The sequence below is a fragment of the Caretta caretta genome, chromosome 17 (assembly GCF_965140235.1).
Source record: "Caretta caretta isolate rCarCar2 chromosome 17, rCarCar1.hap1, whole genome shotgun sequence".
Taxonomy (NCBI): Eukaryota; Metazoa; Chordata; order Testudines; family Cheloniidae; genus Caretta; species Caretta caretta.
The window spans coordinates 12,049,254-12,072,497 of record NC_134222.1 but is presented as its reverse complement, the minus strand read 5'-3'; the positions used below and the strand labels follow the sequence as shown (position 1 = coordinate 12,072,497).

General features: G+C 42.6%; 1 protein-coding gene across 10 annotated transcripts in view; it reads left to right on the top strand.

Moving 5' to 3' along the window:
* PITPNM3 (PITPNM family member 3) overlaps positions 1-23,244 on the top strand; it is a 346,570-nt gene that overhangs the window by 264,366 nt on the left and 58,960 nt on the right. For all 10 annotated transcript variants that reach the window (XM_048823832.2, XM_075120851.1, XM_048823829.2 and 7 more), the window contains 2 exons: positions 15,629-15,818; positions 19,971-20,090. In XM_048823832.2, the coding sequence (XP_048679789.1) occupies positions 15,629-15,818; positions 19,971-20,090 (310 nt within the window). The remainder of the gene's footprint in view (positions 1-15,628; positions 15,819-19,970; positions 20,091-23,244) is intronic.

Sequence of the window (23,244 nt, the reverse complement as noted above, 5' to 3'; positions counted from 1 at the left end):
CAAAACATGAGCAGAATACTAGAGGTAAGGACCCTGCACCTAAGAAGTCAGTACCACCCGCGTTGACAATTCATCTGATGTTGATGCCACTCTTGGTACTGCAGCCTTCTTCCTCTGGAGCTCACCAGGTCTAGGCATGAGCCCACCCAGTACCACAGGAGTTCAGATTCTCCAGGGACCTATTATTTGTCTCTGATGAGCCAGAGTCTCCTCTACTGAGTTCAGTTAGACTCCCAGTACCACAGCCTTCATTAGCACTGGCACTGCATGGTTCCCCAGCACCCACACGGTCTGATAGGCAGATCCAACATCTGCTCCACCATTATTCTACATAGATGAGAGCTCTTCAGACTCTCCTGAAATTATTCAGCCCACGAACTCTTTGCGACCTCCACGACCTTGATGAGTTCAACATCCTCCCTGTTATGGCCAATCTTGGATGCCTCCCCTGTTTTCTTATGGGCCACCTCAATGGGACCCTTGGGCATTATATCATCAGCAATTTCCCAAGGCATCTAGCATTCCTATGGAACACCAGAGATAGCGCTCCCAGGCTTCAAAGATTGCCTCTGTAAATACACAACTTGGCACTTGGAAACAGAGCTCTTGAGAGAATCCAACTGAGAAGTCGGCTTTCTTCTTGTACGAAGTGAGTTGTTTGGGGCCACAAACCACTTTTAATTAAAATAACTCTTCCTCCAACACCAAACACTGGGTTCTTCTGGTTCGTGTCTTCAGATTGTTGTTACATCTTCAACTGCATGGGCTGCAAACTTCATCATTGGCAGCATTAATGAGAAATTAGCAAAGCATCAAAGGCCATGATAGACTCCTGCACAACAGAGTTACTTCAGTATTATCCCTTTCCTCTCTAGAGACTGGCTTTGGTTAATGAAATCATCCTCCCTTGCTGGGTGAGCATATGTTTGCCTTTCCCTATTCTAAATTTCAATTGCAGGCTGTCTCTGCAGAGACAGGGCGATAGCCATTCAATTCTTACTTAGTAGTAAGCATTTATTTTTCTCTTTCACTGTTTCATCCCTGATATGAATATTTTAAACAATAGTGCAGCAATGTATTTAAGATTGCGGGAGGGTGGAAGATGGATACATGCTATGGGCCTGATTCCCCTCCACTCCATGCATCTGATGAAGTGGGTTCTAGCCCATGAAAGCTCATGCCCAAATACATTTGTTAGTCTCTAAGGTGCCACAAGGGCTCCTCGTTGTTTTTGCTGATACAGATTAACACGGCTACCCCTCTGAAACCTGTCACTTCTGTGTAAATCTGGAATAACTACATTGAATTCAATGGAGGCGTGGTCTACACTGGGGGAGGGTGGGATCGATATAAGTTACGCAACTTCAGCTACGTGAGTAACATAGCTGAAGTCGATGTACTTAGACCTACTCACTGCAGTGTCTTCACCACAGTGAGTCGACTGCTGCTGCTCCCCCATTGACTCTGCCTGAGCCTTTCGTGGCTCTGGAGTGCAGGAGTCGACGGGAGAGCTCTTGGGGGACGATTTATCATGTCTAGACTAGACACGCTAAATTGACCCCTGCTAGATTGATCACTGCTTGCCGATCCAGCAGGTAGTATAGACATACCTGGAGTTACACTGGTGATAGTGAGAGGAGAATCAAACTTTATGTTGGGTTTCTTTCTTTCTTCTGTTTCTCAGCAAAGTTTGAGAACTCATTTTTGTTGGTTTCCTCCAGCACTTCGATTTAAGAAATGGTAGCTTTTACAGCATGCCACAGATTTGGTCTCTTTGTAAAAAGTAATACAGTATGTTGCTCCAAACTATGCATTTAAGTATGATGGAGGACAGGATTAAAATTCCAAATGATCTGGACAAACTGGCGAAATGGTCTGAAGTAAATAGGATGAAATTAAATAAGGACAAATGCAAAGTACTCCACTTAGGAAGGAACAATCAGTTGTGCACACACAAAATGGGAAATGACTGCCTAGGAAGGAATGCTGTGAAAAGGGATCTGGGGATAATATTGGATCACAAGCTAAATATGAGTCAACAGTGTAACACTGTTGGCAAAAAAAGCGAACATCATTCAGGGATGTATTATTAGGAGTGTTGTGAGCAGGACATGAAGTAATTCTTCTGCTCTATTCTGCACTAATTAGGTCTTAACTGGAGTATTGTGCCCAGTTCTGGGCACCACATTTCATGAAAGATGTGGACCAATTGGAGAAAGTCCAGAGAAGAGCAACAAAAATGATCAGTGGTCTAGAAAACAAGATCTATGAGGGAAAATTGAAAAAATTGGGTTTCTTTAGTCTGGAAAAGAGAAGGCTGAAGGGGTACTTAAGTTTTCAAGTACATAAAGTTGTTACAAGGAGGAGGGAGAAAATCTGGTCTCTTTAACCTCTGAGAATAGGACAAGAAGCAATGGGCTTAAATTGCAGCTAGGAAGGTTTAGGTTGGACATTAGGAAAAAATTCCTAACTGTCAGGGTGGTCAAGCACTGGAATAAATTGCCTATGGAGGTTGTGGACTCTCAGTCATCTGAGATTTTTAATAGCAGGTTAGACAAACACCTGTCAGGGATGGTCTAGATAATACATACTCCTGCCTTGAGTGCAGGGACTGGACTAGAAGACCTCTCAAGGTCCCTTCTGGTCCTACACTTCTATGATTCTATAATCTATCCATATTGGCAGTCTTCGCTTGTGTTTGTGTGAAAACATATTGTAGGCATAGAAGGAGTCTGATGACAATAATAATACCGCCAAGCTCTTACATAGTGTTTTTGATCTATAGATCCTGTAGCTCCTTACATGGAGATCATATTCTCCATTTTACAGATGGGGAAATGGAGGCACAGAGAGGTGAAGTGACTTGCCCAAGGTCACTCTGTCAGGAGTCAGGCATTCGAATCCAGGTCTCTGGAGTCCAGTGTTCTGTTCGCTGGAATATGGTGCCTCCTCATAATCTGTTTTCATGGAATGGTTGTGACTTCCCATTGCCACATCATTTAGAAGCATTCCCTTGATTTGCATCCAGTTGATCATCCCAATGTCCTTTCCAAAGAGGTACGTCACCTTCTGATTCTGAGGCACTATATAACGGGGCTAGCTAGGCCCTTAAAAATAACGAGAGAGGAGGATGGGAACAAATTAGTGATTTAAACAAAGGTATTTGACCTGCAGTCTAATCTCAGCCATTATGCTGCATCCCTGTGTGGTCTTGGTAGGTTTTCTTTGCCTGAGTTTCCCCACTTGTCAAATGGAGATAATCCATCCCTCTCCAGGTTAATCTAGACTAGGAAAAGTAGCTGAGGTCAGGTTTACTAACATTTTACCTAACCTGACCTAATCTGGATCTTTCCCCTAGATTAGATAAAGGTTTAACACCTTTTACCTCAATTTAGCCGCCCAAGTGGGACCGCTAAGTCTATCTAGGTAAATGACATTAACCTGTGCCTACAGTAGGGAGAAGGTCAGGGTTAACTAGCCTTTTCGTAGACTAGAAAAACCCACAGGATGGTTGTAAGGATTGGCAGTTGTTTGTAAAGTGCTTGGATATCGAATAATCAACACTTTGCTCTTATGGAGAGAACTCTTTCATCTATCAATATCGAAGTATTTTACAAAAGCAAGAAGGTATTGTAATCCTTATTTTGTTGATGGGGAAACTGAGGCACATACAGCTGGGGAAACTTGTCTGGAGTCACATAGTAGGTCACTGGCAGAGGTGGGAGTAAAACCCAGGTCTCCTGTTCAGTGCTCTTCCCACTGGACCACACTGCCACCAACAAAACATTACAAATTCATGTTGAGAGAATACATGCTGATGTGGGTGGTACATAGGTTGAGTTTGGAATAGTCACATTGTTCATGAATGGGGTAAGCCTGACCGCATGCATGGACTTATCACCAGAGCAGAAAACCCTAGATGAGATGAGGTCTTTGCATGCTTCTCCCTCTGTGTTGAGCGAGTGAGCAGACTGAGCCTTCTGCTATAAAGTGCCTGTCTCCAGGCCCATCATCCGGTAAGGTGAGGTTGAAGCAGAGGGAGGGGAGACATGACATTTATGGGAGGTGATCTGGACTCTAGCTGTATGATGGCTATGGGAAAGGAGGTTAGGGCTTTGCAGGTGGGAGTGGTGGCTGGCTATGTGTGTGGGGGAGAGGTGTGTTATGGAGTTGGCGGGCAAGAGTGTGTGTGAACAATGTGGTGCTGTGCTGGGGAAGAGGATTGCTGGTGGAAGTTGGGGAGGAATCGACAATTGATCAAAGGAGTTGCTTGCTTATTTTGCCCGCTGCTTGCTCATTTTGTCTGGTTAGTCACACATGCAATCCAGCAGCATGTGCACTAAGCATGGGATACCACGGCCCATTCCTCTTTCTCTCTAGCTGTGCCCTGATGTCTGATCCATGCTCAGCCATCTGGAAGGGTAAAGGAAAAGCCATGCTAGTGGCTGCAGGGAAGACCAGTAAATTGGCAGTGGAAGTAAGATGCAAATAAGCTAAGCTCCTGCAGTTTCCTGTTTTGCCTTCCCTTAACCAAAGCAGACAGCACCAGAAGTGTTTAGCCATATCAAAAGGAGCTGAACTAGAAGTTTGAATGACTTCCTGCAGCTAATTTCTGCATCTGGCGTGATACCAGCACTGCCTTGATGCTTGTAGCTTGGAGTAGCCTGTCATGTGCACATTTGGGACTGTCAGACAGATTTTTTTTTTGAATTTGTGAGGCTTTGCACCTGGAACATTCAGGGCTTAGAACTCCAGGATGCAATTAAGCAGCATAACTTGTGGATAAACATCTTATTTAGTAAATTGTAGGGGAAGGAGGTGTGTTTTGATTACCACAGTATTCCAGCCATGAGGTGCCAGATGACTGCTCTACCAGCAGCGTTAGATCTGATTTTACATACTGTTATCTTGCATTTTCTGAATGTGGAGGAATAATTAGTGGTCAGGTAAGCAGAAGAATTGTCCTACCATACTGTCAATGGAATCAGAAGAGGTCTTGTCTTGTATGCACATATGCTGTGTATATGCACTTGAAGGAATTATACTTTGGTATTCATTTTTAACACACACACACAGTTGTCATCCTGCAGTCCCTTGCTTGCTCAGTTAGACCACTGGAAGTCAGTGTGGCTGCTGATACAAGGGCAGGGAACTGGGAATTTACATTGCAAAGTTTCACAAGCTGTTAAATGCTCAAGGTTGTTTAGAATAGTCTGCTTCCGTTTACATGACTCACTTAAAGTTCCCCACACTTGTCATAAATCAGAAAGTGGCTGCATATATACACACATGTATTTGTTACCTTCGTGTATTTGTAATGCATGACTGATCTCCTGTGACATTCACCTCCAACCTTCACTGCTGAGGAGAGACAAGGATAACACACACTTACCCTAGCTATGCTACTTGTGGCTAATCTCTCTCCTTCTCAGGAAGACTGTCAGAATGTAGATCAGCCATCATGTTTTTGATAGATTAATTTCAGGAATGTACATTTATACACACATCAGTACAAGGGTCCCAATCTCAGACTAGAATTTCAAGTAGACAGGCTGTTGTGTAAACTGGAAAATATTTATTACAAGTAAATAATGGTTGTTAATTTTAGAAGACAGTTGCGCAATTATTGTACTGCAGTGATTGGAGCTTAGTATGAAGTGATTTCTGGTTGCTGTTCAGGAAGCTGGTTTTGAATGCTAAGACCTTGATTCTGCAGAGCACTTAAGTATGTTCTTAAGTCCAGCCCTATTCAGTAAAGCATCTTGAGCATGTGCTTAAGTCTCATTGAAATCAATGGAATTTAAGCATGTGTGTAAAGTTAAGCATGTGCTGAAGTGCTTTGCTGAACTGGGACCAGTATTCAGACACAATTTGAGGCCTGCTTGCATTAGGATCATCTCCACTTTGTAATACAGTGGCAATGATGACCAGTGTTGGCATTCGAGTGCACTGTGTCCTGGTTTAAGCATAGGTGGGTTAGTGGCCAGGTTATTTTATGGGAAGAGACATTGACTTTAGAGTTGGTTTCCTTCCTTGGTCTATCAGAGTCCAAATCCAGTTGTTTTGCAAGGCCTGTCTGTTCTCCCAGGCTTTTGAGAAGAGGGTAGGTTGATGAGACTGTGAGTGGGCTCCAGGGGGGTGGCATTTATTACTCGTAATTGGCTGTTAAGATTCAGCCACTTTATTAGTTTGTCTGTAAAATCTGTTCTGCTTTCAAATGTACAGATGTCTATCGAGCAAAAACCCCAAGTAGTGACAACGTTGTTTGAACGTACATTGACACACTCAGTCTCGAATGGTTTTCCAGGTGTGTTTTATAGTAGAAATAGAAATCTCTCCTCCTGTGGCCATAGGCATTGTCTCCGTGCGGGTATTTCTAAATTGCAAATTAGAGTTATTTGAACCTGTTTATAAAGCTGGCCACGACTCACCGTGTAATGAATTTCAAAAGGATTGAAGTTCTCTTCCTTTGTCTGGTACTTATGTGGCCCTCATCACAGTAATATCTGAGCGCTTGATCTTTGCAACATCTCTGTGAGGCAGAAAAGAGCTATGATCCCAGTTTTACAGATGGGGGAGCTGAGGCATAGAAAGGTTAAGTGAGTTTCCCAAGGTCAGACAGGAAGCCTGTGGCAGAACAGGGATTGAACCCTGGTCTCCTAGTCCTAACCACTGGATCATCCTGCCTCTCCACCCTTCCTACAGCCTAAACATCCCATTTAGCCTAGAAACTTTAAAAGAGAACTGGATAAATTCATGGAGGCTAAGTACATTAATGACTATTAGCCAGGATGGGTAAGGAATGGTGTCCCTAGCCTCTGTTTGTCGGAGGGTGGAGATGGATGGCAGGAGAGAGATCACTTGATCATTACCTGTTAGATTCACTCCTTCTGGGGCACCTGGCATTGGCCACTGTTGGTAGACAGGATACTGGGCTGGATGGTCCTTTGGTCTGACCCAGTATGGCCATTCTTATGTTGTTATGTTCTAAACTCAAATGATAGTTTGCAGTCGATGTGGAGCTCTGCATTGTTTTTGTCTGAAACCATAGTTGGCTGATGCCAGTATTTTATAAAGAGGTTTAATATTTTGTATATCAAAGCAGAATGAGGCTCTGCAGGGATCTGGAAACTGAACAAAATTACTGATGGGATATTGCTACCAACTTTGAAGCCTGCCCTTTCCCTATATCTTGCGGCGTTTAGAGAATGAATAGGAGAAAAGCCTTTTCTGACTGAGGTGAAAGAGTCTCTGCTTCTCATTTGGCTCTAATGTTTTATCCTTCCATCATTATGCTTTTTGCGCTACTTTTTCCACCAATGGCCTTCATGTTCTTTTTGTATCACACAGTGTTTGAAGTAAGATGCCTGCAGAACTGAAGGGGAGAACATCCTGTGTTTCTTCCTTTATAAAACTATAATAGATTGTTTGTGGGAGGGGGAATTGAACGACTAGCCGATACTAATGCTGACATATTTCACAGGTACAAAGTACAGACCAGCTCGAATGATGCCAAATAATCCAGGATTCTACTGTACAATCTAATTGCATAGCAGAGGCTATAAGACAACTGTACAGGGATATGTCCTTGCCAATTACCCAGGGTCCAGTTCTGATTTCAGTAGAGCTGTGGGTGGAATAAGATACTACTCTCTGTTCCATGGCATAAGGAAAAGGAGATTAACCCTCCGCAGGCACACTTTGATACCCACCATCATCACCTGACATCAAAAACTTTCTCACTCGGAGACCTGGCCTGCTGATGGGACATTGCAGTTCATGACATAGTTGGATTGTGATTTTTATGGCCTATTGGTATAATGCAATCCTAACTCCTGGGCTGCAAGGTTGCCCTGATAAGGATGGTCTTGCAAATCTCAGAAGAGGCTGCAATCTTCAAGGGGTTATAAGGCACAAACAAACGCTAAGCATGCATCAGCTCTGAAAATTGTGTACTAAAATTAATAAAACTTCTTATTTTTAAGCAAATAAAAACCTCCTGATGAGGCCTGTGGAAAAACCTCCATTGTCTCTAGTGTTGCAGAATCCAGCCCTTATGGAATTGGTCGCATTGGTTTATTCACATAGCTAAGGACTGCAGGACATTGTCTATGGGAAATTTTTAAAATGCTATTAGGTTCAGTGTCTGATACTACTCATCTAGTGAGTGATGTGCAGAAAAGCCTCCTAGATTTTCGATGTTTAACCCAGAGTCCTTAGCAGCATTGATTTAAGTGACAAGCCAGTTCAAGATGAAGTACTCCATTAAAATGTAATGCCTGACAAGTATGAACTGCTTTGAGGTTTACTTATGAAAATAATTACTGAAATGGATGGGATGCTGTCCAAATTAACCTTGGTAAAAGGGGCCCACAGTTCTTGAGAAACAAAGTTCTTGAGAGGTTTCAGAGTAACAGCCGTGTTAGTCTGTATTCGCAAAAAGAAAAGGAGTACTTGTGGCACCTTAGAGACTAACCAATTTATTTGAGCATAAGCTTTTGTGAGCTACAGCTCACTTCATCGGATGCATACTGTGGAAAGTGTAGAAGATCTTTTTATATACACACAAAGCAAGAAAAAATACCTCCTCCCACCCCACTCTCCTGCTGGTAATAGCTTATCTAAAGTGATCACTCTCCTTACGATGTGTATGATAATCAAGTTAGGCCATTTCCAGCACAAATCCAGGTTTTAAACAGGATTAGCAGCAGGAGAGTGGGGTGGGAGGAGGTATTTTTTCTTGCTTTGTGTGTATATAAAGTTCTTGAGAAAAGCAAAAGTGGGGAGGGGAAGCATACCATAGCACTTAGTGAAATGACAATGTGTCTAATGGACCACATCTGACATTCTGAAGGAGCCGTAGATGTTAAGTAATGAATTTAATTTTCAGAGTATCTAGGATGTATTTTCTCATTTCCCCCCTTTTCTCTAGAAAATACCAAATGACAAAAGGTACTATTTCTTTTCTAACCATCAATCTAAAGGTCCTCTGAGACAAATCTCTCTCTCTCTCAGGATGAAAAGCTGATGCTTTACTTCATATACTGAAGGCTAGACCTTCAGCTGGTGTAAATGGACATAGCTCATTTACATCAGCTGAGATTTGGTCCTATGACTGACACACAAAAAATAGTTCCATTGAGTTTAATGGCACCAGTTTCCAACAGGCTTGTGAGTTTCCCTAGTTATGTGGTTGTAGGCAGTGGTACTGAATTGCATATTTTCAGCACTCTTGGTGGAAGTTTACAATCCTCTTACTTCCTAATTTTACCTAAGAAAGCCCCCAAACATCTATGGACAAATTCATTTTGTGTGTTGCCCGGAGGTTGACCGATTGGGAGTTTAGAATGGGGTTACAGTAAAAAAAAAAAAAAAAAAGACTGTTAAAAATGCTATCATCTTACTGCTCTTTGCTTCCTAAGTTTCTTATGCATCACATCCATTTAGTTTACTGATTTAAAAACAAATGTTTCCTGCACTCCTCTATGGAGTGCTAATGTTGCTGGGGAAGCCACTGTGAAGTGTCTGCATTAGGAAGAACATAGCTTTACTTTCAGGTACTTGGCTGAACTTGGGTCAGATCAGTGTAGCTGCATCATTTTACACCAGCTGAGGATCTGGGTCTTCTGTTGGAACTGTAATCTAATGGCCTGATTCTCCTCTCTTTAGGCCTGGTCTATATTACAGAGTTTGGTTGATGTAAGACATCTTACATTGACCTAACTCTGTAAGCATCTACACTACAAAGTTGCTCCCACCAAAGTAATTTGCCCACTTCATCAACCTAATAACTCCAGCTCTGTGAGAGGTGTAGCACTTAGGTCGACGTAGTTAGGGCAACGCAGTGTCTGTTACTTACATTGTCTGTTGGCTGTCAGCTCCATGTAGGGCTGACAGCTTGGGGTGGGAGGGGGGACACAAGTCTGATGAGGAGACACACCACTCACAGAAGCGCTTCTGGTGAGAAGACACCCCACTGACAGAAGGAGGGTAATGTGGACATGAAAAACTGCAGTAATCACTGTGGTGGCTGAACATCGATCTACCTGAAGTTGACTTAATTTTGTAGCGCAGACAAGACCTTACTGGTCTTTCCTCTTTTTTTTTTTTTACTGTTTTACTTATGCAGCTTCCCTCTCTCAAAGAGAAACGCTGTTAGTTTCCTCTAGTGTCAGGGCTCAATCCTGGAAGGTGCTAAGCACTCTCTGGCCCTGATCCAGCAATGCACTTTCAGAATGTAAGTTGTCCCATTTCGCTGTCCATGTGCTTTGCTGGATCAGAGTCAGGGCGGTCAGCGCTTTGCACAACTGATTCTTAAAGGAAGGGGGAATCCTCTTTCTAGACCTGTTTTACTGGTGAGGTAGGGAGCACCCACAGCCTGTGCTGACAGCAGCACCGCACAGGATTGGGCCCCAACATGCGTAACTTGGAAGTTAACATGAGTTCTTGGGTTCATAATCCATTTTAAAACTAATTTTAAAATTACACTATCCAGCACACGTAAAGCTCTAGTATTCATGGCTTGCGATCGGTCCCTCACCCTCCTTCCCGCTAGAAAGGGAACTCCACTCACACACGGCTTGGATTTTGAAACCAACCTCAACTCCCTAATGAAGCCAGTGGGAGCTGCAGGCCACTTCTACAAGCAAATCAGACCCTAAACTTCTAATTTTCCCACATGCAACAATAACTTGAGGGAAGCTCTAGCAGGCAGGTTAGCACAAGCATTGGCGCATAAATTGGTCCCTCTGCCTTTTCCTTTCCCAAGTGTTAAGCCTCAAGCACCCCTCCCCAAAGAAGTCAGTCAGAAGGGACCAGCATGGGGTTGTGATCTGCATCAGCTAGTATTTGAAAACTATTTTGCTAATCCCCTGCGTTGGATGTTGAATATTCTCTCTCTCTCAGCCCCCATTATACAATCTGTTGCAAAGCACCTGGCTCTGTGACATGGTGGCATCTGTTGACTGGGCACAAATGATACAAACACCTAGCTCTCCAGGGTCCTGGATCTGTTTTGGATACAGCGCCGGCAATGAAGGGGATACTGTCTGTATCTGCAACGTTATTACAATTAATGGATTCACCTGCCCCCTGGTGATTTCCTCTCCTCCTCACCCCACCACTTTGTGAATGCAGCACTTCCAAACTGGTGCATGTTAGGGCTCCTGCAGTGGTCTGTCAAGGCACCAAGCTAACAAGGCTTTGTGTTTGTCTCTGACATCCTGCCTATCTCTTGTGATAAAGAGCTTCCTCTTTTCCAGGGTGTCCTTTTCAAGTGCTGCTTTTTCGTTTTCATTGTGTTTATGATAACAACAAAAATCTCCCCTTCCGTGACCTTTGCAATAAAAGAAAAATAAACTGTTCTTTCCCAACCAGGTAATTATTTGTAATTAATTTAGCAGGAATTAATTGCTGAACTGCAGCTTGATCCTGATTTCTTTGCTCACTCATGAGAAGTGTTGCTGGCTATTAATTTTTTTTGCCCTCTGCTTCTGTGTATTTCTCTTCTGGATTTCCTTTTGTATCTTGCTTTTATTATGTAGATGTGATCTTTTTTCTCTTTTGAAAATTCTCATTCTAAATGATTATTTTTGTTTTTTAAGTGAGAGTTATATAGCTAGGGAGGCCTTTTTATTTTATATTTTTAAAGTTTGTTTTTATTTTATTTTATTTTGGCACTGGTATTCAGCAATCTGTCTGCTTTGCATTTGGATGGTCTGATCCGCTGGCAGAGTGAAGTCATGTTAATTGGTAAATTGATGCTACCTGACAGAGCAGCTGAGCTCCGGGTCTAAAAATTTTGAACTTCTTAAGATGTAAAATATCTGTCACTTGAGTGCTTTAGCACAGGCTAAACATGGAAATTTGCATGAGGCTTAGAGGAAAATACAGACCAACCACAGCATTTCAGAGCTGTAAGTAGTTTTGTTTTTTTTAAATTGGTATCGTCTGTGGTGGTGATAATAGTTCCATAGAGCTAATCCCATCTCAAACGGCACACTGTTTAATATTGTTATAGCACAGAGGTTCCTGTCAGAATCTGGAACCCATTGTACTAAGTCCAGGGCAAGCACATAGTTACAGGGAGTCCCTGCCCTGAGGAGAATATATTCTAAAAAAGAGAAGGGACAGACAAAGAAAAGGGGTGCTACATACAGCCAAGTGGACAGATGGTGATATGCATGTGTCTGGCTAGTTCATTTTTGTGTGTGTTGTTGGGGGTTTTTGCCCCCCAGGATGAGTAACAGAAGAAAGGTATGGGGAGAGAAACATAAACAAAATACAGTATTATGTACCTGTGATGTATTTGCATTTCAGAAACAGAACATACAACCTACTAATCACTTCAGCTGTAAACTCTTTGAAGCAGGAACAGTCTCTTTGTTATCTGTACGGTGCCTAGCACAATGAGGTCCCGGACGATTGCTGTGGCTCCTAGGCACTGATGCAATAAAAAATAAATAATAACAGCTAAATAAAACCCGATGTTGGCTACCCCCCATTTCATCTGAAAAGTTTGTGTTGGCTTAAGGCTGAGCAAAGGATTTCAACCCAGGACTCCTGGGTTCTATGACTGACTCAGTGACTGCCTCACTATTTGAGTTTGGAGGCAAGTCATTTACCATATCTGAGTGAAATTTACTTCACCTTCACTCCCCTCCTCCCCCACAAAACCTTACTCTTTGGGCTTTGTGCAGTGCGGTTAGATCCAGCCCCACAAATCTCAAACAGAGGCCAAGGTACAAAGTGATAAAGCGAAATATTTTTTCACACAATGGATAATTGGGCTGTTGAACTCATTGCTGTAGGAGGTCATTGAGGTTAAGAATTTAGGAAGAGTCAAAAAAGGGTTGGGACATTTATATGGATCACAAGAAAATGCAGAATTAAAATAGATTATCTTAACAGAAGCTTTGAAGGGATAGTGAAGCTCATGCTTCAGGGTTTAAACTAATCTCTTACTATGAGAGATTAGGTGGAGACCAACTGCAGCAAATCATCCCGCATCTGCCTGCTGTAGGGTTCTTATACTTTCTCCCAAAGAATCTAGTCCTGGCAACGGTCAGAGAAAGGATATTGGACTAGCGGGACCTTGAGTCTGATCCAGTTTGGCAATTCCTATGCTCCTGTTCCTGTACAACTGACCCACTCCAGCATTCATTTGTTCAGCCTACAGGATCCTTTGCAGCATTTCCATGCATTGTTAGCCCATAAGGTCATGTTTCTGTATTGCTGGCAGCTCTCTCCAGCTGTCTAAGCTGTGGCATTTATGCGATGTGCAGGCCTCTCCCCCCGCCCCCCCCGGCCACCAGGGTGAATATGATTCTGCGTTCAAGTGGCTAAAATGGGCTAAAATTGAATATGCAACGCATGATTAATGGGGGTAAGCACTTTGAGATCTGCAGGTGTAAGGGTATGTACTGCTGCAGAAGTGTGATGGTATTATAAGTGTATCTTATAAAGAATTACATAGGTCAACCCAACCTGAGAGAGAACTACTAGAGAGCGAAAGAGTTTTTTGTAGGATTGAATGGTTGAAGTTTCCAAAATAGTCTAGGAGATTTACACACACATCTGCCACTTACAATTAATAGAAGATGCATGTCTAAAGCCCTTAGGCTGCTTTGAAAATCTCAGCCTCATTTCATTTCAAGGGGTCATTTAAGGTGAAGTTGTCCATTAACACCCCTCTGGTCATAGTGGGGGAAAGTGCGGGCGACGGAGAGGATGGAATGCATCGGTTGCGGGGGGGGGGTGGGTGGGGGGTGGGGGTTGGGTTTGCTAGTTGGCCACTTCACCTTGAATGGTCCCTTGAAATATGTGTTAATAACTTACGCTAAACAATCTGTTCCACCTTGTATTTAGCTGGGACACTCAGAGTACCTTTCCCAGACCTGAAGAGCTCTGTGTAAGCTTGAAACTTGTCTCGCTCCCCAACAGAAGTCGGTGCAATAAAAGATATTACCTCACCCACCTTGTCTCTCTCATACCCTGACTGTGACACGGCTACAACAACACTGCATTATTAGTGGTGTCACTTAAAGTTTATACAGGAAATCGCTAGGGTTGTTTGATGTTTTTGGTTTTTTGGTTTTTGTTTTTGCTATCTTTCCCTGATTTAGACATACTCAGCAGTCCAAAAATTATTATCCTGAAGGAACCCCAGTAATCTTGGCCAGTTAGTGTTTTATACTTTGGTTATTGAAAAAGACTGCAGGTAACTTTAAGAAATATCTTCTCCATATCTTTCTACTCTGAGATCTGGTTGCTTTTTTCTCTCTGATTACCAGATGTAGATTACCCAACCACTGTAGCCTTCTGTTTCTCAGGTGCGGGGCTTCTTTTGTTCCCTTCCTCTTAGTTGTTTGTTCATTAATCATAGCAAACTTCAGGGATTGACCATCTAGATTGCAAATACTGTTTGTTTTTAATGTCTAAACTCATTCACTTCAAAATCTGACCCTACACGTCTCTGTGCTTGTTTCCCCATGTGTGAAATGGTGATGCTTACCTGCCTTGTTGTGAGGTTTAATGAAAGTGCTCTGAGGTCTTTGGAGTATTTTGCACTCCAACTACTATTATTTATGAAGTCTTTGTTTTCTACCTCTGCAGCCTTGGCTGAAATCCAGCCTAATTTTCAAAGTACTTCTGACCTTATCTTAGTCTCAAAAGGTACATAAATATATTCTGAGAACCTGGCATGAGGTGATATGGCTTGCAATTTCTGCTCTCTGGAAATTGTTTTTCCCCTTCACTTTTAAAGATCATCCAAAGCATGACTGACAGGTTGGTATGGGGAAACGTGCAGAGCTAAAATCTAGACTAGACATAGAGGGTTTAAAACCGTACTACGTTAAAGTGTACTAAGGAACCTTTAGTGCATTCCAGCAGGTTCTACACAGACCAATTAATACACAGTATGTTTGTGCGCTTTAGAAATCAAACCCCTGTAGAGCACATTACCTCACCATGTAGACAAACCCTCAGATAAAACTGGTATCCTAGTAAATCTAAACATCAGTTTTCAAGCCAGTCACATTCTTTTGTATAATGCTAATAGATGAATGTTTGCATGTTGTTTTGGGGCATACTTTTATGTAATTGATCAGATAATAGGCTGATCTTGTTCTGCCTTTTGGAAGGAATATTGTCAAGTCAGATTTTCTCCAAAATTTATACAAACTTTTACAAAATCTCATTGACAGAAATGTTTCTGTATTTTTAAAAAAAAATTTCAATGCGAGCCATTCATTTGGAAGGCTATCATATTCCAGTGCAGCAGCTGCATCCTATCAACCATTGTATTGTGCTAATGTATGAAAACCAGAAACTGAATCTGTTTCCTTCTTGCATTTCTCTTGGCTTCTTTAGTAAAAATAAGGAGCATAAATGGTGAAGAATAAATCAGATTTATAAAAACTCCTTCCACTCTACCAATCTAAAGCAGTGTCAATAACACAGATCAGGAAAGCCTAGCTTTTAAAGAGATGATTTTTTAAGGTGATGGTGTTTTGTACCAAACCTGACTAGCCCAGGATCATTTCAGTTTAATACACTGACATAAGGGCTGTAATATTGTGCGCTTCCTTTTGTTGCATTTTCCTGATGACAGTATCTTCTTCTTCAGCCTGAATCCCTACAGCTATGATGAGAACTGCCTCAGCAGTAGTGAAGACCACATCCCACTGGCTGCCTTGCCCTTGCTGGCCATTTCCTCCCCTCAGTACCAGGATGCAGTTGCCATGGTGATTAGCAGAGCCAACCAAGTTTACAATGAATTTCTCAAGTCTCCAGATGGGACTGGTTTTAATGGACAGGTAAGACTGTTTCCTCTTACATCAAAGAAAAATGCTTTGGGCAAGGCTGAGTTTCCATTATTTTAAGCCATTGTGTTGAGTGTATCAAGTTACTAGTATAGGGATGACGCAGCAAATAAGATGAAGCAGTGTTAGCATGGGAGGGCAAAATGTCTGTTAAGCCTCTGTGTACCTTTCCCAGACCTGAAGAAGAGCTCTGTGTAAGCTCAAAAGCTCTCTTTCGCCAACAGAAGTTGGTTCAATAAAAGTTCCTCACCCACACTCTCTCTCTGTTAACCCTCTGAGCATGTCCAGGGTGAACTAGAAGCTTCCTGAAACCTGAGCAGTGTCAGTTTGAGCTGGTAACTCCATGCAGTTAATAGAAAGACTGGACCAAAAGGTGTGAGAATATTGGAATTTTTGGTTCATTGGCAATTTAAAAAAGTTTAAAATCAATATTTGAGGTCAGACCAAAAACTAAAATCTGGAAATTTGTCAGCAAATTGAAAAGCTGAAGAAAATTTTTGTTGTGGGTTGAACAAAATTTGAAACACTTCATGTTGCAAATGTCAAAACAAAATGTTTTGCTTTTTTTTTTCTGACTTGTTCTCTCCCCCCTCCACCACCACTCCAAAGTGAACAATTAATCGAAACCAACACACATTCATGAAATGTTTTGGTGTGGTTGAATCTGCAATTCTCACTGGAAAAAGTTTCAGCTGAAAAATTTACTCCACTCTAGCTGTACCTTCTCTCCCAGACAGTCCAGTTCCCAAGTTTGTATAACCCCGTTGCAGATGATGGGAGTTGAGGGACCTCAGCACGTCTCTGATTAGGCCATAGGGAATTGAACATTTAAGTACTGGTGTCAAGGTTCCTCCCCCACTCTGAACTCTAGGGTACAGATGTGGGGACCTGCATGAAAAACCTCCTAAGCTTATCTTTACCAGCTTAGGTCAAAACTTCCCCAAGGTACAAAATATTCCACCCTTTGTCCTTGGATTGGCCGCTACCACCACCAAACTAATACTGGTTACTGGGGAAGAGCTGTTTGGACGCATCTTTCCCCCCAAAATACTTCCCAAAACCTTGCACCCCACTTCCTGGACAAGGTATGGTAAAAAGCCTCACCAATTTGCCTAGGTGACTACAGACCAAGACCCTTGGATCTTAAGAACAATGAACAATCCTCCCAACACTTGCACCCCCCCTTTCCTGGGAAATGTTAGATAAAAAGCCTCACCAATTTGCATAGGTGACCACAGACCCAAACCCTTGGATCTGAGAACAATGAAAAAGCATTCAGTTTTCTTACAAGAAGACTTTTAATAAAATAAAAGTAAATAGAAATAAAGAAATCCCCCCTGTAAAATCAGGATGGTAGATATCTTACAGGGTAATTAGATTCAAAAACATAGAGAACCCCTCTAGGCAAAACCTTAAGTTACAAAAAAGATACACAGACAGAAATAGTTATTCTATTCAGCACAATTCTTTTCTCAGCCATTTAAAGAAATCATAATCTAACACATACCTAGCTAGATTACTTACTAAAAGTTCTAAGACTCCATTCCTGGTCTATCCCGGGCAGAAACCAGCATATAGACAGACACACAGACCCTTTGTTTCTCTCCCTCCTCCCAGCTTTTGAAAGTATCTTGTCTCCTCATTGGTCATTTTGGTCAGGTGCCAGCGAGGTTACCTTTAGCTTCTTAACCCTTTACAAGTGAGAGGAGCTTTCCCCGGCCAGGAGGGATTTCAAAGGGGTTTACCCTTCCCTTTATATTTATGACAACTGGTATCCCCCTCTCTTGTCACAGTGTCAGTAAAACACCGGGAGGAAGCATGATCTTATGCTTGAGGACTGGGGAGATCTGGGTTCAGATTTTGGCTCTGCCACACATTCCCTTGTGTGACCATGGGCAAATCACTCAGTATCACTGGGCCCGATACAAATCCCAATTAAATCAGCTCAAAGACTTGCATGGAATATATTGGGTTTGGGATCACCACTCTCCTGTAGCTACCTGGTCTCTAAATGGGGTTACTAATACTTCTCTACCTTATTTGAAGATACATTTATTACTGAGTGTGAAGTGCTTATAAACACTTGTGTGGGGGAGCCTTTAAAGGTCTAGATAGATACAGTTGTTTTAAGTACAGTGAGGTTTCAAAGGCTCTAAAAGAAGAAAAGATTTTTAATCTGAGAGTACAGTGTAATCTTCTGAGGAAAGCATGAGTTTTATTACACAAACAAATTGGTTTTTTTTTTCATAACAATAATAGGATTATGCTGTGGCATATCAGTTTTTTAAGCTAAAATTTGGTTTGGAGCCAGTTTAATATCCATAGTAAAAATGTTCTTGCTTGGAGCTTTTAAAAAAAAAACCCCGGCTACTATGACAGAACATTATGAAAGGTGAGATTATGCAAAGAAAAATTATACCAATTACAGAGATAATTATAAAACAGAGCTCTTCCAGTAGAAATTGAATGTTAAGAGGTTTGTTTTTCTTTAGGCCAAAGCTACAAAAAAGGCTCTTTTTGAAAAACGTCTATTGGAAATTCACCTGGGAGGGTGTAAACAATCTCAGTATATTTTGCATGTTTCCACCACACAGGAGAAGTGCTGATATCATTAGAACGAAAATGTGATGTCATTCTCTGTATTGTTCATGGTCCTCCATTTTGGCAACTGGATAAAAACATCCAATTCACCTCTAAATATATAGATCTCTAGTTATAAAATACGTACAGTATAATTAAGTGAAACTGGACTGGGAGTCGGGCCTTCAGTTCTATTCCCAGGTCTGCCACTGACCTGCTGTTTGACCTGAGCAAGTCACTTCATGTGTCTGTGCCTCAGTTTCCTCTCCCACCCTTTCCTCTCTTGTTTACTTACTTTACAAAATCTTCGGGGCAAAGGACTGCCTTGCTCTTACAGCAGGAGGGGCTAGCTGTCCAGACTATGTGCCCATCTCAGACTACAGGCATGTCTCAGGGTGGCTAGCCCCACCTGCCACTGTAGTGACATTCTATTTGTAGCACACTAGCTGTCATTGAGGTAATGCAGGTATGTCTCTTTGAGGTGGGAATCACATCCTGCTACTCTAACGCTCATAATCATCATTATTAAAATGAGAGTTGTCATGGTAAGTGCAGTGAGATGCCATTAATCCCTCACAAAACGTGCCGTTCATGTAGTGTTACAGGTTCTGTGTAGCCAGGTGGATTTTCAGTTCTTTGTGGGGTGCATTGGAGGGGGTACTATTATTAAATTAAAAACTCATCTGAGATGTGGGAGAACCCTGTGTTGCTTGGTTCAGAGCAGTGACTTGAATCTGAGGCCTTGTCTACAGTGGCAAGTTTCTGTGCAGTAAAGCAGCTTTCTGCGGTGTAACTCCCGAGGCGTACACACTGCCAAGCCACTAAGTGCGCAGTAGCAGCGCTGTAAAAAACCCACCTCGATGAGAGGCCTAGAGCTTTCTGCGCCGGGGTACAGTGCCATGGTGCCAGTGTAGACATCCTGGTCGATTACAGTGCTGCGATTGGCCTCGAGGAGGTGTCCCACAATGCCTGTTCTTGCCTCTGGTCATGAATTCTACTGCCCTGCCCTCAGGTGACCAACCGTCAGCCCCACCTCTTAAATTCCTTGGGAATTTTGAAGGTCCCCTTCCTGTTTTCTCGGTGACACGGGCAGTGGGTCTCAGCGCATCTTTCCAGGTGACCATGCCAGCTCCACGCACCAGGCGATCCCCCGTTTGGGGCAATGTCGAGCTGCTGGACCGCATCAGCATTTGGGGAGAGGAGGGCTGTGCAGCCCCAGCTGTGCTCCAGCCATAGGAATTACAATACCTATGGACAGATTTCATGATGCATGACAAAACAAACAAAACTAATTCCCTTCTGGTGTAAAGCTGATGGAGGCAGCCCCTGTGCCACCCTTTGGCATAGGGAGCATGCTGGTGGGGAGAGGAGGAGTGGCAAAGTGGCTATAATGAGATCCACCAGAAACTTTGCAACCCTTGGCTGCTGCAGACTAGTCCCCAGGATCAGGGAGCTGTTATCAGGCTTCATGATGCCACCCCCCTTTGCCTCCTCTTTTGAGTCAGTGACTCTGGCTGGATAAATATCACTATGTAGGACTCACATGAAATCTCTTATTCTGGGCAGGTGTGCCTCATCGGTGACTGTGTTGGAGGAATTTTGGGGTTTGATGCCATCTGCTACAGTGCTGGCCCTGCGGGTGAGAGTCAGAACAGTAGCAGGAGAGGGAGCCTCGGCAGCATGCAGGTAAAACTCCTATGGGTTAATTCCCTGTACAGAAGCCAACTGGCACTATGAAGCAGCTGTCTGCGAGAACAAATACAAAGCGTTGGTAAATTGCAGTAGTGCTGAATATTTCAGCTGTTGTTTTCAAGTAAAAAGTCATTGATGTATAGGAAAACTTTCCAACTTCGGGTTTATGATGCTTGCAAGTCGTTAACAAATGCTTTTTTGGCAAATCCATGGGGTGAGGTCATGGAGTGCCTTTCAGTGTATCCCTATTTGTGATTTTAAGGCACCCTCTCCCAATAATCTGTCAGCTCCTGTCTATTGCTAGAATCTACTGTTTTTCATTTTCCCCATAGAGTCTGGAATTCTTAATGCTGCTGCTAGAGGCTAATGTCGCATTAAGACATGCTTTAATGGCTCATGGAAAGCATGCCTTGGTTACACTGGGGAATGCCAGTCAGCTGAGGGTCTTGTGAATGGAGCACTAAGCACACTCCGGAGTCTCTAAATGAATCCTATTCTAATGAGAAACTCTAAATTCAGATAATTTTTGAGACATAAATGTGCTTTAGAAAGTAGTTTGTGATAGAAAAAAGCAGAATTAGGTTTTTTATTACTATTATGTTCATATTTACGTTGCATTATTGATGTACCATTCAGAAAAAAAGATCAAAGATAAATTTAACTAATCTTATGTAGTCTGAACAAAGTTTCTCAGGCCTTGAGAGGCAGTGGGTATGTCTTCACTGCACACTAAGCCTGGGTTGTCATTCTGGTTTAAGCCCAAGCTCCCCCTTTTGTCCACATGCAAATCAGTCTGATTCGGGTCAGCAAGCACTCAGGCCCTGGATGCTAGGACCCTGCTAGTGGGGTTGGTCAGGGCCCAAGTCATAGTGTGACTTGGATCCAAGCCCTGTTGTTTTGTCGTGTGGACACAGCTCAAGCCCCAGACTCAAGTCGGAAGATCTGCATAGTGCAATATGGACATGCTAGCATGGCTGTGAGGCCTGATCCAGCAATTGTAAACCCAGGTTTACAAAGCAGTGTGGACACTCAAGTGCAGGCTTGAAAATACCGAGTCCACAAGCCCAGGTCTCACAGACCCTGGTTTACAATGCAGCGTAGACGTGACCAGTTGACAAGGTAGTGGACTAGGTAGGGTTCAAGAGATGGGGGTTTTATTCCTGGCTCTGCCATGGGCCTATTATGAGACTCTGAGCCAGATACTTCATCTTTTGGCTCCTCAGTTTCCCTATCTCTACAACGTGGATAACGTTTCTGACTTCTTTTGTTCAGCACTCTGAGATCTATGGATGAAAAGTGCAATATAAAAGCTAAATGGTATTTTTATTAAGAAAAAAAGACCGCCTCCTAATACTTGTGGGAAAGGAAATATTCCTAAAACAAATTACCCCATAGCTACATAGCTGAAATTTCTCTGCAGCTAGCCATTCTAGTACTGAACATTGTCGTGTCACTCAACACCGTTAAGAATTGAAAATCATAGGTCCCTGTCCTGCAGTTGGATGCCCAAGCGCTTCAGTGGGATTCCGCAGGGACCATCATGAATCCTACCGCAGGATTGGATCTTGGAAGTGCAAGTTATTGATACTTTTTTAAAAAACTGACATATTTTCAGCATAACAATCACCCTTTTGGCTTGGCCATGTAGCTTGACTCTCATCGTTCCCTTCACTGTGTTCCCTTCTTCCTCCTCCTCTCCTCCTTTATTTCCCTTTTCTCTTCTCTGTATTTACTTCTTGTCATGATCCCCACTTTCCTCTCCCCCTGCCCACACTTTTTTCTTTTTATTCCCCCTTTCCTTTTCATCCTCTCTCACCACACCTATTCATCTATTTCCCCCCCACAGCAGGAAATATTAAACAAACAAAACAAAACACTTGGATGAAATCCTGGCCCTATTGAAGTCAAAGGCAGTTTCATCCTTGGTATATCATCATCATCGATTGGAATTTGTGCCTGGTCTATACATCTATCCAGTCTTTATGGGTGGCTTGGGGTGCTTTGAACTTTTCCCTTCTCTTACACAGACAGATTGAGAGCGCTTAACTAGGAGACCAATTTGTTTCCTGGAGTAGAAGGTCAAAGCGACTTCGCTGAGTGCAGAGTACAGTTGAGCAAAACAGTCAGCCTACAGGCAGGGGGACATGGCATTTGTCTGAATTTTGGCAATCTGAGCAGTGCTGGTAGGAGCAGAATGTCCTTATGTGAGAGGAAAAGATGCTAGTTTATCTGTGCAGCATTTATTTTTATTATATTTCACCTACAAAGCAGACTTGTGTAAGATCAACTGAAAGCAATTGTAAGGAACCTTTCGAGCTTATTCAGTTGAATTTAGCACTTGGTACCGAAAGATGCTCAGAAGCTGTTGCCAGGTGCTTTAGTGCCTCTCAGGACTGGGGCATGTGAGGAGGAGATAGTTGTAAATGATATCTCTGTTGCTTGTGACCGAAAGTTGGTACTGATGTTGGTTTGCTGGCCTGGGCGGAATATGAGTTTAGTGTTCTCCAAACTTTGAGATGAGGGCCATATTAATTTTTGAAGGGGTTTCACGGGCCGAAGCAACTGTGAAAGAAATTAAATACGTGCAAATATATGTAAAATATATGCAAAATTGTTTAAAAAAAACCTACTCTTCTACATCATAAAAGCAGCCATTAACATTCATACCAACTGGTACCCTTGTTGGGAGGCCTAGCCCAGAGTGGAGAGAAGAGAGGCCAAAGATCAAATAGGTGTGGATTCTGGTGGAGAGGAGATGATTTTTGTTTTTATAAGATTTCCAGGAGAGGGGTTGTCTCGTCTGTTTGTATTGCACTCAGCTCCCCATCCCACTAAGACCTTTGGGTGTTACCTTTCTATAAATGTTTGTTGATGATAATGCCTGTGTTTTTACCTCTTCTTGGGATAAATAGAAGAAGTCAGTTTCCCGGGTTCTCAGTGCTTGCAAAAGGTATCATAACAAGTTTACATAATTATTCGTACTGTGGCAGTCCTCACAATGTGTTAGGTGCCTTCCAAACACAAAACAGGACACAGTCTTTGCCCCAGGATCTTACAGTCTAATCAGACAGTCAGGTAGAGAAGATGAAATACGAATTCCAGATATTCTTCCTTTGAATAACTATCTGCTACCCTCAGCTGCCCCTGC